Source organism: Phaseolus vulgaris, chromosome 2 (assembly GCF_051622355.1).
Source record: "Phaseolus vulgaris cultivar YP4 chromosome 2, ASM5162235v1, whole genome shotgun sequence".
Classification (NCBI taxonomy): Eukaryota; Viridiplantae; Streptophyta; class Magnoliopsida; order Fabales; family Fabaceae; genus Phaseolus; species Phaseolus vulgaris.
Genome location: NC_143499.1, coordinates 47,334,933 through 47,350,216, shown reverse-complemented (window position 1 = coordinate 47,350,216; position 15,284 = coordinate 47,334,933). Strand labels below are relative to the sequence as shown.

The 15,284-nt window shown below is 28.2% G+C and overlaps 2 protein-coding genes across 2 annotated transcripts; one reads left to right on the top strand and one right to left on the bottom strand.

Annotated features, from left to right (window-relative positions):
* The first annotated feature begins 121 nt into the window (after window positions 1-121).
* LOC137812749 (RING/U-box superfamily protein) lies at window positions 122-2,203 on the top strand. The gene is made up of 3 exons (XM_068614934.2): window positions 122-679; window positions 979-1,064; window positions 1,686-2,203. The coding sequence occupies exons 1-3, from the start codon at window positions 449-451 to the stop codon at window positions 1,930-1,932; spliced, it is 564 nt and encodes a 187-aa protein (XP_068471035.1). The 5' UTR covers window positions 122-448; the 3' UTR covers window positions 1,933-2,203.
* Window positions 2,204-9,301: 7,098 nt separating this feature from the next.
* On the bottom strand, window positions 9,302-12,996 carry LOC137812748 (3-oxoacyl-[acyl-carrier-protein] synthase I, chloroplastic). Its single transcript, XM_068614933.2, has 8 exons — window positions 12,341-12,996; window positions 11,394-11,752; window positions 10,570-11,001; window positions 10,298-10,471; window positions 10,023-10,136; window positions 9,843-9,944; window positions 9,661-9,727; window positions 9,302-9,578 (listed from the first exon to the last, which is right to left on the bottom strand). Exons 1-8 carry the CDS (start codon window positions 12,510-12,512, stop codon window positions 9,511-9,513), a joined length of 1,488 nt encoding a protein of 495 aa, XP_068471034.1. The 5' UTR covers window positions 12,513-12,996; the 3' UTR covers window positions 9,302-9,510.
* Between the last annotated feature and the right edge of the window lie 2,288 nt (window positions 12,997-15,284).

Below are 15,284 nucleotides of genomic sequence, written 5' to 3'. Positions count from 1 at the left end.
AACATGGAATATGTACTAATGCCATTATCATCTTCACACACATCACACATAATAATTATATATCAGTAAATTGCTAATGCAACATCTCAACTTTATCAATGACTATAAAAAGACAATTTTTAAACATTTTGGTATATATCTTCCTTACCCCATTCACCAATTCTAACAAATATTTATTTTTTATGCATCTCTCTCCCACCTAAACAAAGAAAAGAACCAAACAAACCCCATTCACTTAGAACTGCAAACCACCCTTCCATCAACATATCACAACTAGTGCATGCTCAACTAAAGCTATTGCTTAACATTTTCAACCCTCTCTGTCTATTCCTATTCAACAAATTTCTATTAACATGTTCCACACTTTTGTATCTGTATTGAATATGGTGCAGTGGCAGAAGGTTTGTTGTGAGTGTTAGGGAAGAAGAGAGGGTGTGGTGAATTGGTGATGGATGTGCCACAAACTCCAACCCCCTCTCCTCATTTGTATCCACAACAACTTCAACTTAAACTTTACCAAGCCTTCATATTCTCCATTCCCATACTCTTTTCCATCATTCTGGTTCTCTTGTTTTACTTGTTCTACCTCAAAAAGAGAGCTGCATCTCTCTCATCACCACCTCTCCACATACTTACCACCACTGCTAATCCTCAAACTACCTATCCTTACCCTTCACAAGTAAGTAGGATTTTCTTTTTCTGTGATTTGAACTCATAACTGCATAACACACTACATGGATTTAGATGCTATGGCTAGTGTTGAAATCATACATTGATTAGCATATGAGAGCAATGAAATATATAAATGATGCACACTTCTTACTTTTGAGAACTAGTTTTTGGATTGAGTAAGGTAAAACTCAAATTTTAAGAGCTAAACTTAGATGAATGGCTTGCTTGCTTGCTTTCTGCACTGACCATCATGCATCTATTATCAGTAATTGAATTGAAAAACTAATAATAGCCACTATATCACAGCCTTGCCGATTAGATCTGACAGTACAATTTCTTGACAAACTTCCAAGAATTTTGTTTGATGAGGATTTTGGAACAAGAGATTCAGTGTAAGCCTTTTCTTGTCTATTCTTCTTGGTCTTTCGTATGCCTAAGATTAACTCATCTTTTTGTTTGCATTATCTTTGAATGGTAGTTATTCGTTTCTTTTTCATCATGTTTTGAAATTTGCTTCATGTGCTTTAATCTCTATCTATTACACAGGGTATGTGCTTTAGAGCTAAATTGTTAGTTTGCAATACTTCAATTTCCCATCTTTCAAATCATACTCAAATGATTGTTGTTCTTCAAAAACTGAAGTCTTTTTTAGCACAATATTCGGTTTCCAAAGTTCTTAGAACCTTTCATGACATCCATTATTTTCATAAAAGTTATTCGGTAAAAAAGAAGTAAAAGGTGTGAAGAATAATATATGTATCTAATTCCTAGACGAATAACTCAAATAAATAGTAAAAAAGACAAATTTCAAAAATAGATAGATATTGGTTGCATCTGCTTGAGAATTTCTACTGGGCAAGTGGTGGATTAACACTTTAGCAAGTTTTGCTTTCTCATGCATCTGAAATCTTGTCCTGTGTTGATATATGATTGTGCCAATATTCTAATAACTATATATCAATTCATAAACTGAAGGCAAAAGGGTTGCTAATTTTTTTTCTGAAAAAAAACAGATGTTGTGTTTGCCTTGGAGAATTTGAACTGAAGGAAGAGCTGCTACAAATTCCTTACTGCAAGCATGTGTTTCATATAAGCTGCATATGCAACTGGTTGCAATCAAACTCCACGTGTCCACTTTGTAGATGTTGCATCATTCCCTCTACCAAGTTCCTTAATCCAGCCCCAACTATTGTATCAGACCCACCACACCAAGGTGGAACTTCAACCTCTTCATCACACATCATCTCAATGCCTCAGTAACAACAAGATGAACTTGGTGATTACACAAATACCACCATTTTCCAAGAAAATGGTGTATTAGTTAGATTATCATATTTTTGAATTGAAAGAAGAGATTCAAGTGGCCCTCATGAGCCAAGAGTCCTGTAAATTCAAAACCAATAATTTATTTTAATAGCTTTTTTTATTAAAAATACTCATATAATTTAAAGTTTTACTAAGAAAAAAACTAATTTCCAAACAAAGAAGAAACATATTTAATCATTAAATAAACTATATGAGCTTTTCTTTATCTGAATTGTTAATACTCCTCTGATAAACTTTGAACAAATTATACTTATATAAGAGTCCACCACAATAGTTTTGATTCCTTAAGGACAGTGATTTTCATTTTTGAAAGCACAACATTCATGTGCAATAGTACCCTATCATTGAATGGAGCCTGAATGATCGTACATTAGACAATCATGGTGATGTGCATTATTAGGAAGAAAGTGGGGAAAGTATCTCACTGAATTTGGTTGAGAAGAAGTTAGAAGAATAATATAATAATAAGGTAATAGTTGTGTGCACCTAAGAACAACATCAAATGATTGATTCAAAGGAAAGCAGACCTTTCTTTTGCCTCTTTAGTGTATATATAATTCTTACTAAAAAGAGATTATTTGAATGATTGTGTTTATAATTTTATTATTGTTGTTGTAATGCACTAAGAAGATTGTTATCTTAATAATTAGACAGAAACTATTTCATATATAGTTTTAAAAGTAATTATCAGTAAAGTTAGCAAACTAATAACTTTTATTTGATATAAAAAAATTATACAAGTAAAAAACATATAGTTAAATAGTTTAATATATATTTTTTAGATATTTTAAGTAAAAGAGTATTTTAAATAATTTATTTAATTTAAATTGTTTAAAACAATTCTTATATTCAAATTAAAAAATATATGGAATAATTTGCACTTAACTTTTTTTTATTTGAAACAATTAATAGGAAAACAAAAGTTGACTTGAAAAAACTAATGTTTTTTTAATCATACACAAACTTCTTTTGAATTAAAAAGAATGGTTTCATTATGTAACAATAAAAAACATCACTAATTATCCACTTGTTAAAAGAATATATTTGGGATAAGAATAATGTTCATATTCTTTCATAAGTTGATTACTTGTAGGGAAGGACAAAGATTTGTTGGAAGTAGTAGACCTTATCTCTTGTTTTGGTTCAGTGTATCACTAATGACTGAAAATTGTTCAAAGTAGACATAAGTGTGAAGAATTTGATACTATATACATTGATTCCTCTTAAAGGCTTTAATTTTGATCAAAGTAACAGAGCTCAAGCATCAAAATTCTTCAACATGTTTGGAGTAAATCCATTGCAGAAAATTGGTGAAATCTACTTGCAATTGGGCTAGGTTCATCCCAAGAAACCACTTTCCAAATGATGGCTATTTTATGTTTAGGATCAAGATATTAGCATTAGCCATCAGTTTGGATAAGGAATTTTAATAATATAATTTATTTTTATTAAAAGTTTAAAATATTTTATGATAAAATATGTTATTTAGGTAAAACAATTAAAAATTTAGAATTTTATGAAAATAATTGAATTATTTAAAATAAGGTAATTTTTTATTTCAGTTAGAATGTAAGAATTTGAAAATTTTCTAATTAATATATATTCTATTCGTATTTTTCTTTAACACAATTTTAGTTAAGTTGTTATTGATTTAACTAAAAAGAACTTGACGAAGGTTTGTGTACCACAATTTTAACATTATTTTTTTATAAATATTGGTAAAGGTTTTTTTCAAACTAAAATTGATAATATTTATTTTTCAATTCTCATAGTTAAGGTTAAGTTTATTTAATTATTGAATTAGATCTGAGTTATTTTTCAATTAATGTCTCTTAAAAGAGCACAATTTTTTTGAGATGGAGGAAGACTATTTGTTTAAGTAGTTGATTTATCACTTTAACATATGATTCATGAGATTGTCACGTGGAGATATTTTCAAGTCGATAAGAAAAAAAAATTATGATTGTAAGTAAATGTGAAATTTGAGTGAGATTGATATGTATTTATAAGCTCTTTGGATAACGATTAAAGTATTAAAAATATATTTTAAATAAAAAATAATAAAATTGATTATTGAATATTTGTTATGTAATAAACATCTGACTTATACAAATTAAAAATAAAACAATTTGAAATGACATGCATTCAAATTTAATTCATGAGAAGTGGAATTTCATTTCAAAATCCAACTTTTAATGATAAACCCTATAGGTGAGGTTCAGAGTGAAAAGTGGGAATGTGTTGGATTTAGAGGAAGTGAATGGTTTTGAGTAGAAAATGGTATGTAAGTTTATAGTGAGTTAGATTGATATGACAAAAAAAATATAAAAATATAAATATAATAAAGATGATTAATATGTTCTTGGATTATATATATATATATATGATGTGTGCATACTGTATTTGAAAGGTCAGTAATTTTATGTATAAATATATTGAGTTATATATTAATTTTTTAAATATATTGTTAACCATAAATAGAAAAAAAAAATAATTTTAAAATAAAAGGTGGATGATTATTCAAAATATTTACACAATCGATTATTAGTGAAACAATAATTAATTATACTTAACATGTTAACGAATTATGTATGTTTTTATTTTCAAACAAATTTATTACTCGCTTTAGTTCAGGGCAGTTGCACAAGTAAATGCAACTTTCTTTTAAATAAATGCATGCATGTTAATATTTACTTATATTATGATGATATAACAAAACTTTCTCGGCTCCCATTTCTGTGATGGAAAAGATTTTCTTGACACCACATAAAAACATATATTAACATCATATTATAATAATATTATAATATTTAAAATGAAAATAAATTCAAAATATTATTTTATTCATTTATGAAATATTTGTTTTCTATTGTTTATGGTGTTAACATATCACCACAACATCCAAACAAAACTAAACAATCTTCCCACAGTATCTACCTTTATGCTCAAGACTGTTGAAAAGGAACATTAGAAGAACACACATGTAAGTGTAAGTTGTAACCATTTAGATAATATTATCTGACAAATCATGTTCCATTTCTCCAACTATAAAAATGCTCTAAACTTTCTCATATTCTTCTCTACTTTTCAACGATTGCTCTCTTACTCGTCCACACAAACCAACACTACTTGATTCCTTGTTGACCAAGACAACACTGTGTTTTAGGCTTTGGAAGCAATAACTACTCCATACTTCTTAAAGCAACTTAAACTTTTGCATATTTTGTTCATTCACAAAGGTAGACAACTTCATATCATTTACCCTAAAAACACAAAATTACCAAAAATAATAATTAAGACCCAAATAAACTCAATTATAAGAATATTAATTAAAACAATGAATTTATTTTTTATTATAGTCCAATAATCTATGATTAAGGCTAGTGAGTGTGAATAAATATATGTTTATCACTCACCATCTTTAATGAAGTATTATGCTTTTTAATATTTGTATGTCTAAGAATACTAAAACGGTTTATCTTCACTTTTATCTGACATTAAATGAATGATTAAACCTTGGGATTTTATAATTTTGGGTAAAAGGTTGTTTTCACTAAAGTATGATAGATGTATTATTGGGAGGTCGAAAAGTATGATAGATGTATTATCGGGAGGTCGAACACCGTATATATAAATAAACACTCAACTAATTTACTTTTCAATCATTAGGTATCATATTTCAAATATTAGTTAACATTATTAGATAATCATTATGAAAACTTTAATTATCAGATAATTGGATTTTATTGAATTATATTCATCGATTCGTATGTCTTGAGATCCAAAATTATAGTTATAAATAGGCAATCCCACATTAAAATGTTATCACAATCAAGAAAACTAGATAAATAACAAGACAAACACAAAACAACGAAAGACAAACCATAAAAATAATAGATATTAGTATATATAAAAGGTATAAAATAAACTATAAAACATTTGATAATCATAAAATGAAGAAAAATAATACATTAACACTCTTGTTTCAGTATACAACATTCTTTCTTTGTCTAAAATTTCAATTTTTATATGAAATAGAGATTTTTTTTTATATCATCAATTAGAGGTCGTATACCGAACACATCAATATATCATTCCTCTAAAAAGAAAGGTTTGGGTAAAAGGAATAAAAGGCATTGGAATAAAGCAAGGGAACCATTGAGTAGGGTTGCCATTGGTACTGCCTCCAATTAAATTCCAAAACTATAGACATCATAGCATACAATATCTTATCTCTTTGGCTATACTTCAATTCAATCTCAAATGAAGTTTCTGTGATTCAAAAATAGTCAATGATTTCCAAAAGAGACACAACATATACATGCATGCATGGCAACCACATTCTTAGGTTATTATTCCCTGAAAAAAGGTGAATTCTGGTAACCTAACTTGGGTAACAAGTCCATAACGATAAAAGAATTGGGTGTAGGCAGATAAGGACAGAAAGCATTTACGTTCATTGAACTGAATAATGCCCAGAATCCAACTACTCAATAACCTTGCTTTACCAAATTGTTTTCATAACTTTCACATTCATTCAATTCAATTATAGGATGCTCTACAAGTAAAAATATACCCTTCATATCTTAATAAATTAATATTTTTTTAATTTAAAAATATTATTATATTATTCATGCTATCAACAAAACTTTTCTCATTAAACGAAACTGATGTTCATTCTATACAGGATCTAGCTACTTTGATTATTGGGTCGAGAAAAGAAATAGGGTTCATTATTAAAGTTGGTAAAAAAAATTGTTCAAGCTATACATGTAGTTGCCTCGAATTGTAATTAATACACCTAACTACTATGAGAAAATACATTTATACTTTTAAAGGCATTTTTTATAATATTTTTAAAAACATTTAAAAGTAAAATTATTTTAGATTCTAAATTAGTTTTTAATTTAAAGTTTAGAGTAGGTAGTAGCTAAAATCTTAGCCACTATAAATAAGTTTTTTTTTAATAATAGAACACTATAAAAAAATTATTAAATAGAAACTAATCTTTTTGAAACCATAATATTTGACTAAATTAAAGACTATTTTATAAACTAAAAACTAAAAAAAATATTGATATATAAAGTAATTTTATTATTAATAAAATTTTATAAAATAGTTTCTAAATTAAATACTTAATACCTTATATTTTAAATTAGTCTTTGTTAGTCTCTTAAAAATTAATTTAAAATCTAAAATATTAGTAGTTAAAACCTTAATAGCTAATTTAGATATCAATTTATAAATTTTTATTAATAACAAAAATCATTCTAGATACCAATAATTTTCTAGTCTATAAAATAGTATCAATTTAGATAATATAGTGACTAATTATTTTTTATCTTTAAATTTAATTGTTATTTAATGATTTTCTTGTTATAAAAATTATTTTAGACGTCAAACATTTTTTAATTTATAAAATAATATCTAACTTAGTCATTATAGTAACTGTAGTGAGTAAGCATTTTTTTTGTCTTTAAATTATTTGTTATTAAATGATTTTTATGTACTAACAAATATATTATCATCTAATAATAAATCATCATACACATTAATTATTTTTTTTATAATAATTGTTTTGAAAGTGTAATACTAACATATTGATGATTAATATTAATTATAGAACCAATTACCAATGATTAATTAATCAATTAATTAGTTCTAAAGATATGAGGAGGAGTAGGATGATATTAGTCTTAGGAGGTGGACAAGAGTATGGTCTTCATCATGAATAACAATAATGAGAGAACAAAAATAGGTCTTGCTTACGTGTACATTTATAAATTATGGCCCATGGATTTGGTCTCAGTCAAAACCTAGTAAATAGCCTCCATTGCAGATTTGGGATGGCCCTTTCAATCATAACTATAATTGCTTGATTTTACAAAATTAAAGGACGACCAAAATTTAATTTTAATCAATATCAAAACTACATTTAAGTAAATATTTAATAAAGAAACTCTTTCTTTAATCATTTATTGACTGTGGTATGTGGAAGGTGATTGGTGATATAGGTGTTAATTAAGTAGAACAACATTACCCAATCCTACTTAACATGTTACACTTAGTTTTTTTTTTTATTAGAATAAACTTGATCTAACTCAATTCAATTCGATTAAAATTTTCCAATAATATATAGTTATTATCCAATTTTATTTATTGTTTTATTTATTTTTAAATATTAAATAATATAGTTTATTTTTAAAAAAAGATTCTAAAGTATCTAGATAAAATATTTTTAAATTATAATTTTTTTGCAAAAGAAGAATTTAAAATGTATAACTTACTTGATCGAACTCAATTCAATTTTTCTTTAATAAAAATTGTCAAAACCCAATACAAACTTTTCTTTAATTAAGTAATGGATTAAGCACATAACATTAAGTAATGGATTAAACGCATAACATTAAAATTGTGACATCGATAAGCAGAGTACATGTTCTATTGATTTTGTTGACTGATTTGTTGGTGGCATAAATATTGAAGAGTTGCTCACATTTATCTTTTTTTTTCTTCTTAAAAGTACTAAGAAGTGAACATTAAGTCTAACTCAATTTTATAAAATCAGTTCGTAAAGTATGGATGATTGGTCCGATAACAAGTAGACTAATAAGTCCAACAAACCCTCAATAGGATAGACTCTAAATGGTGACTCTGATGCCATGTTAAAAAATGAACTTTAAACTAATTTAACCTTATAAAATTTACTCATAAAATGAGGTTTAAATCCACATGTATAGTATTAAATGTTTTTATCTCTAATCAATCATGAGATCTTCATTCATCTTTCCTTTTGATTGTATTATGTTGTATAACATTGCCTAGACTATATTTTTCCTACTACTCTATGTAATAAAAGTTCATTTAGCCTCTTAGAGTACTTAATATATTGAAAGTGTATTCATTAGTAAAATCTTTAATTTATATTAATTGCTTTTTTACATATATTTAAGTCTTGGGATATTTTTTTTTAATTAAAGTGAGATTTTTTTTATTCTATTTAATTTTGAAGAGTACTTTTTATATACAATGTATTTCAAAAAGATAATAAGTAAAAGATTGAGATTAAATATTTAGAGATACTTATTTTGTTTTATTTTCTTTTAAAAGTTTACAGGAGAAGTTTCTCCAACTCGCACAGTATGAAACATGGGGTTGAGTAATGAGAGCCTAAGGTTGGTCTCTTTTGGTGAGAAAAGAAAAACAAAATGGAAGATCAAATAAGGGAAAAACAAACACCCTTAAGCACATAAATCAAGCTGAATTTTTCTTCTAATATAATTATAGCAAAAGAACACTAAAATTGCTGAAAATAACATTTTATTGGCTTCAGGGTTCATCACATTTGACCACAATCTGACAATGGCTAGTCAGTCATATCCCCTGCTATGATTCCAATACATATAAAACAACTATGCTTTGTCCATAACTCTTATGAATTAGTGTCCAAAAATCACTGGTTCTCAAAAAGTGTAAAGAAAAAGAAATACTCAAGTTGAGTTTCAATTCTACTTATGGTCTGAATGGGGCAAAGACAACTACTGAATTGTGTCCACCGAATCCAAATGAGTTGGATATACCTGCAGAAAGCAAGTACAGTTAAAGATCAGAAACATAGAATTTTACATTGTTACTCTATTCAATCGAAGAGTTCATACATACCAACATTAACTTCATGCTGTTTCTTAACGTAAGGGACAGTGTCAATTGTAACACTAGGCTCCAAGTTCTGCGGAAAAAGTTAGATGCTCATAATTAAGATATTGTGCGAATCAACAAAAGTTACAAGTGTAACAACATATTTGGTTTGATTAATAGGATGAATTTGTGGTTCAGAATGTTACATCTTGGTTAATGGTTGGATGCACCCAACCAGTTGTTATGGCTTTGATAGTTGCTATGGCTTCCAAACCGCCAGCAGCCCCAAGACCATGACCAATCATTGACTGAAATGATTAGAACATATAATGATTATGAAATATTTTGAAGTATAAAAAAACAGCAGAAAAGCAAAAGTTTCTTACCTTAGTTGCATTCATTTTCAACTCTGATGTGTCCTTAAAAACCTTTTTGATTGCATTAACTTCAGCCAGGTCACCAGCCAATGTTGATGTGGCATGAGCATTCACATAGTTCACCTATACATTTTAGAAATTAGTCAATTAGAATCCATCTAATTTACATAAACAGTTGAACATGAGAGTCTGATCTTTGAACTGTTTTCAAAAGGAACATTTTATGTTACATGTATGAGTTCAGCTTTGATACTGATTACTTGAAAGGAATCTCTATTCCTTACCTCTTCGGGAGAAACTCCAGCATCTTCTAAACTCTTGGTTATGCAAGATGAAACTCCTAGTCCATCCGATCTTGGATCAGTCATGTGATGAGCATCACATGTTATGGCACCTCCCAAATATTCTGCTACTATGGTGGCTCCCCTCTTGGTTGCACTCTCCAAGCTCTCCATTATCTTTTTTCAGTGATAGAGAATCAAGTTTTCATTAGGTGAACAAAAGTCAGTTAAAACTAAAAACTTGTTTAGCCATATGTTGGGTTTAAGGTTTCTACCAGCACACCAGAGCCTTCACCCATTACAAAACCATCACGATCTTTGTCCCATGGTCGTGAAGCCTTCTTGGGGTCTTCATTCCTCTGAGACAAAGCCCTGCAAGCAATGAAACCTCCAACACCAGTAGGCATGATTGCAGCCTCAGTCCCACCAACCACCATTATATCTGCTTCACCTCTTCTAATGTGATTAGCAGCCGCATAAAAGCAGTAATTTGCTGTTGCACAAGCAGTGGAAATGGAATAATTTGGACCCATTAGGCCTGTGTCTATAGCCAACAAAGCAGAACCCATGTTGGTGATGGAGTAGGGAATGAAAAATGGAGTAATTTTCTTATATCCCTTCTGGATAAGAGCTTGCACACCAGAAGAGAAAGCCGTCAAACCTCCCATTCCTGTTCCCACCAGAACTCCTATTCTTGTTTTGTCCATCTGATAGAAAGAAAATTAATCTATAGCTTGTTATCAATCCTCCTAATTAAATCATTGCCTTAATGAAAAGTAGTGATTACAACAAGGACAAAACTAATATACAGTTTGTCTTGTTCTTCGATTAGATAAATTTCATCTTGATAATCTGCATGATCCTTTAATGCAAACATTTATTATGCATATTAACATGAAGAAACTCTAATTCTGATAAGAGAAATAGCCTTTTTGAGTAGCTACATCTAAGTTTTTTCCTCACAAAAAGTCAATTATTGCTAATATGGTTAGTGATACTGACAATAAAGATGCAGACAAACTAAATTAAGTTACAATCAGAATTTTCCTTGTTAGTTTGGCAACTACACATTGCAACTTCAAACGATTCTGTGACTTACAGTGTCAAGGACTTGTTGTCCAAGGTTGGCATCATTGAGTGCCCTCTTGCCTGCAACAATGCAATACCTCCAGCAATCATCAAGGCGCCGATCATTTTTGCCATCAATGTAACCTTCTGAAGAGAAATCACGTATCTGACCTCCAAAACGGACAGAGAAACTTGACGCATCAAACCTATCTATAAGGCTTATCCCACTTTCTCCCTCAAGGAGTTTGTTGTAAAAGGCATCAATGTCACTGCCAAAGACTGAAACAAGACCCATTCCTGTTATAACTACCCTCTTTTTTGGATCCTTTTCTCTATTTGGTGCTGCAACGGTTGGGGAAGCCATGGCCTTGATTGTCCTGCATCTTGGAGCTGCAATTGCAAGTGTGAAGCTTCAATTAACAATTAAGGATTGATTACATGAAATAAATTATAGGTTACTTCCTAATATTGAAAACGATACCAATCACATATTAGGATCTAGGTATTCTGAAGTGGGTAATTCAGTTTAGAGAATAAATTAAGTGATTTCATGAAAAAATCCACCTTTATTATTGGGTGTTTTCCTAATAAATGATACATATGTCAGAATATGAATAGTAAAAATTTCTGGTGAAAAATCATGATTATTTGATATAACCAAAGTGACTTTAGGAATGCATATTCCAAGTCTGATTTCCTATGATACATCCGACAAAAAGAGAATACAGAAAAACTCTTATGATATATGATCTGCATTTGAGAATCTAATCTGCATGAGATTCTAATTTTTTGGCAGCCCTAACATGGCACACAACACACACCTCTGCAAGAACATGACATGAAGTGAAAGTGAAACCGATTCAAACAAACAATAACTGAAACCCGAGAAACAAGGAGAGGCGTTTTAATGTCATATGTTAACTAAGATCAGTGCAACCATTGAAGCAACTAGTTGGTATTAAAGTACAAGGATCTTACATGAAGAAGCTGAAATGTAGTGGCTTGGATTGGTTGCAAGTGAAGAAGGAATTTGCATTCGTTGTGGCAATCTAAGCCCCTCGTAATGTACCACAGACATCTTCCTATTGTTTTCTGGGACACTGTTTCTGAGCAATGCTCCTAAAGGACATGTCCCAGCAATGCTTGCCATCTCTTTCTCTCTCTCTTTCTCTCTTGATGTTGAGTTTTAAAGTAAAGGAAGGAACTTTGGATTGTCAGGGGAAGAAAGAGCAAAAGGGATAGAAAAATAAATTAAAATAAAACAAAACAAGCATTGTCCAACGTTTGGTTTGGTTACTCCGCCATTGTTCTATTGTCCTTGATTGTGTGTGTATGTAAACAATGGGTTTGGCGAAAAAAACAGTGATTGTTTCTAAAATGTTGTGTTCTCTTTTAATCCCTTAACTACCTGAACAACCCCATTGGACCTTCAATAAAGAAAAGTGATGTTCATGGCACTTTTGTTGGTGGATCATGTTTGTTGTCCTAACTACTCATGCGGCTTCGGTTTAGGTGAACCCTCAGAATTGAGACCTTTTTGGAATCAAACACACTTTTATGGTAACTTCACTACTTTCTTCTCTCTCTCTCTTTTTTAGTGTAACTTCAATACTTACTACATATAGTTCCTTCTCAACACATGTAAACTCTTCTACCAACACAAATGCTAGTGTCACTCATAATTTATAATATTTTGTTATTTAACTCATTAAATTAAGAAAAATAATTTATTTACTTGATAACGGTAAATATATTTTTCCATTATTCTTACTTTTAATTCTTATTTATCTTTTAATTGTTTGCTAGTGTACTTCTTTTCTCTTTAATTCAAAATATGTTATTCTGAAAATAATTAACACAGAAGACACTATGGATTAAATCTTATAAAAAGTAAATAAATGTCATTTTAATTTGGGTTTTGTAAATAAGAACAGAGATGGTGCATATAGTGAAAGTATCAAAAATAAAACTACTTGAATCTGATAAAAAAAATAGTTTTATTTTTCCCTTTGTCTTATACTGATTCAAGTGGTTTATACATTATCCGAATTTTTAATATATTATATTATTACGAAAATCAATCCAAAAAAATATGATGCATGACAAATATTACTGTCTTTCATCAAGAGCATAAATATTACTATCGAAAGATTGCTCACTGTAATTTTCGATGAACTCAAAAACATCATCTTCAAGATTTGTTGGGCAATTAATTATCTTCTCAAGACTTTTTTTTTAGCTCAATCAGATTAATAAAAATGAAATTTGTTAGAGCAGGAACAATTAAAAAAAATGTTAGATCACGAGGGATTTCTCGTATTAAAAAATCCTAATAAAAAAATGTTTAATAATTTAATTTATCTCGTATTAATTTCAATATCTTTCATTTTCTTTTTAAATTTTAAATGTCGTGAATATGGAATTTAAAATTGTAGGATATGTCAATAACACATTCAGAGTAAAACTTCTAAAATACTGATAACTTCAGTTTAAAACGGATCCTTCCTTACTCGAAAAGAACATATATCAATATTACAAGTAAAACTTTATAAAGCAAGTGTCAATATATGAAGCATATAATAGAAATTTTTTCACCTCAAAATAACTAAAGAACAAAAATGGCTGTCGTGTTATATTTAAAATATATTTTCGTTATAGATATAAAAAAAAAGTAATGCATATTAAATTTAAAGTTAAATCCTCGTTTAGTTTCAATAAATATTTAATTGTAATTTTATAATTTAAATTTATAAATTAAGTAATTTTTAGTCTATGTTAATATGTCATTTAATTACTAATAAAAACTTATATATCTATAAGTAATAACAGTGTCAGTTATTTATTTGCACGATATATTAATAATAAAGTTTAAAAATAAATTTTAATGCATGTTATTATAATAAATATATTATAATTTTTAGCAGTTAGATAGTACATTAACACTCCATTGAAATTGTTTAATTTTTAAAATTGAAAAGCTAAATTTAGAATTCAAATTTTATTGAGACTAAAATTGTAGATTTACAAAAATCGTAAATGAATTTAAGACTAAATTTAGATTTAGTATAAACATCAATATAGCAAATAAACTATTAATTTATTTTATAAGGTGTGTGATATTTCTAAACTGTTCTTAAATTGAAGAATTACGTGCTTTGTTTATAAGTCTTGATATCCTTATTCGATTTATATGAGTTAAAAAAACTAATGAAATTATTATACAAGTAATTCTTAAATCATTGAAATCTATCGATGTAATTCACTTCTAATTTAATAATAAAATATCAAGACCTTATTCGATTTTTTTTTATTTAATGAATTTTTTACTTTAATAATAAAATAGTTAACTTTATTTTAATTATATCACTTCTAATTTAGAACTATTTTCTACGTCTTATAATTAGTGTTCTTATAAGGTGTTCATTTGTGTTGTTGGATTGTTTTTTATTCATTTTAGGAGAGATGGATAATTTATCTACCGCGAGTAAGTGTTAAATTTGTATACACTTACCATTAAAAACATATTATTTAAAAAATGAACAAAATTATCATATTTATTAAAACAATACAAAAAAAAAATTATCAACAATACAAATTTATTAATTCTAACAATACATAATTTATTTTCCCGTTTAATACCTGTAACATATATATAATATAGATGTTAAAGAGTAAATAGTAGTTGATGAATCCCTTCCGAAAGGTTTTTCTCCCCTTTATTAAACTTTACACAACACTAAGACAAATATGTTTCTGTGATTAACATTGCGAATGAAGTTAACCCTTCTCTCTCACTCAACTCAAACCATTTTTTAAAAATATTGAAGTTTAAGATTATTAGGATTAAATGCAACTCAAACCTTGTTTAAAAAAATATTATGGGGATTAAATTTAACAAAAAAAAAATGAAAGGAAAACGTTC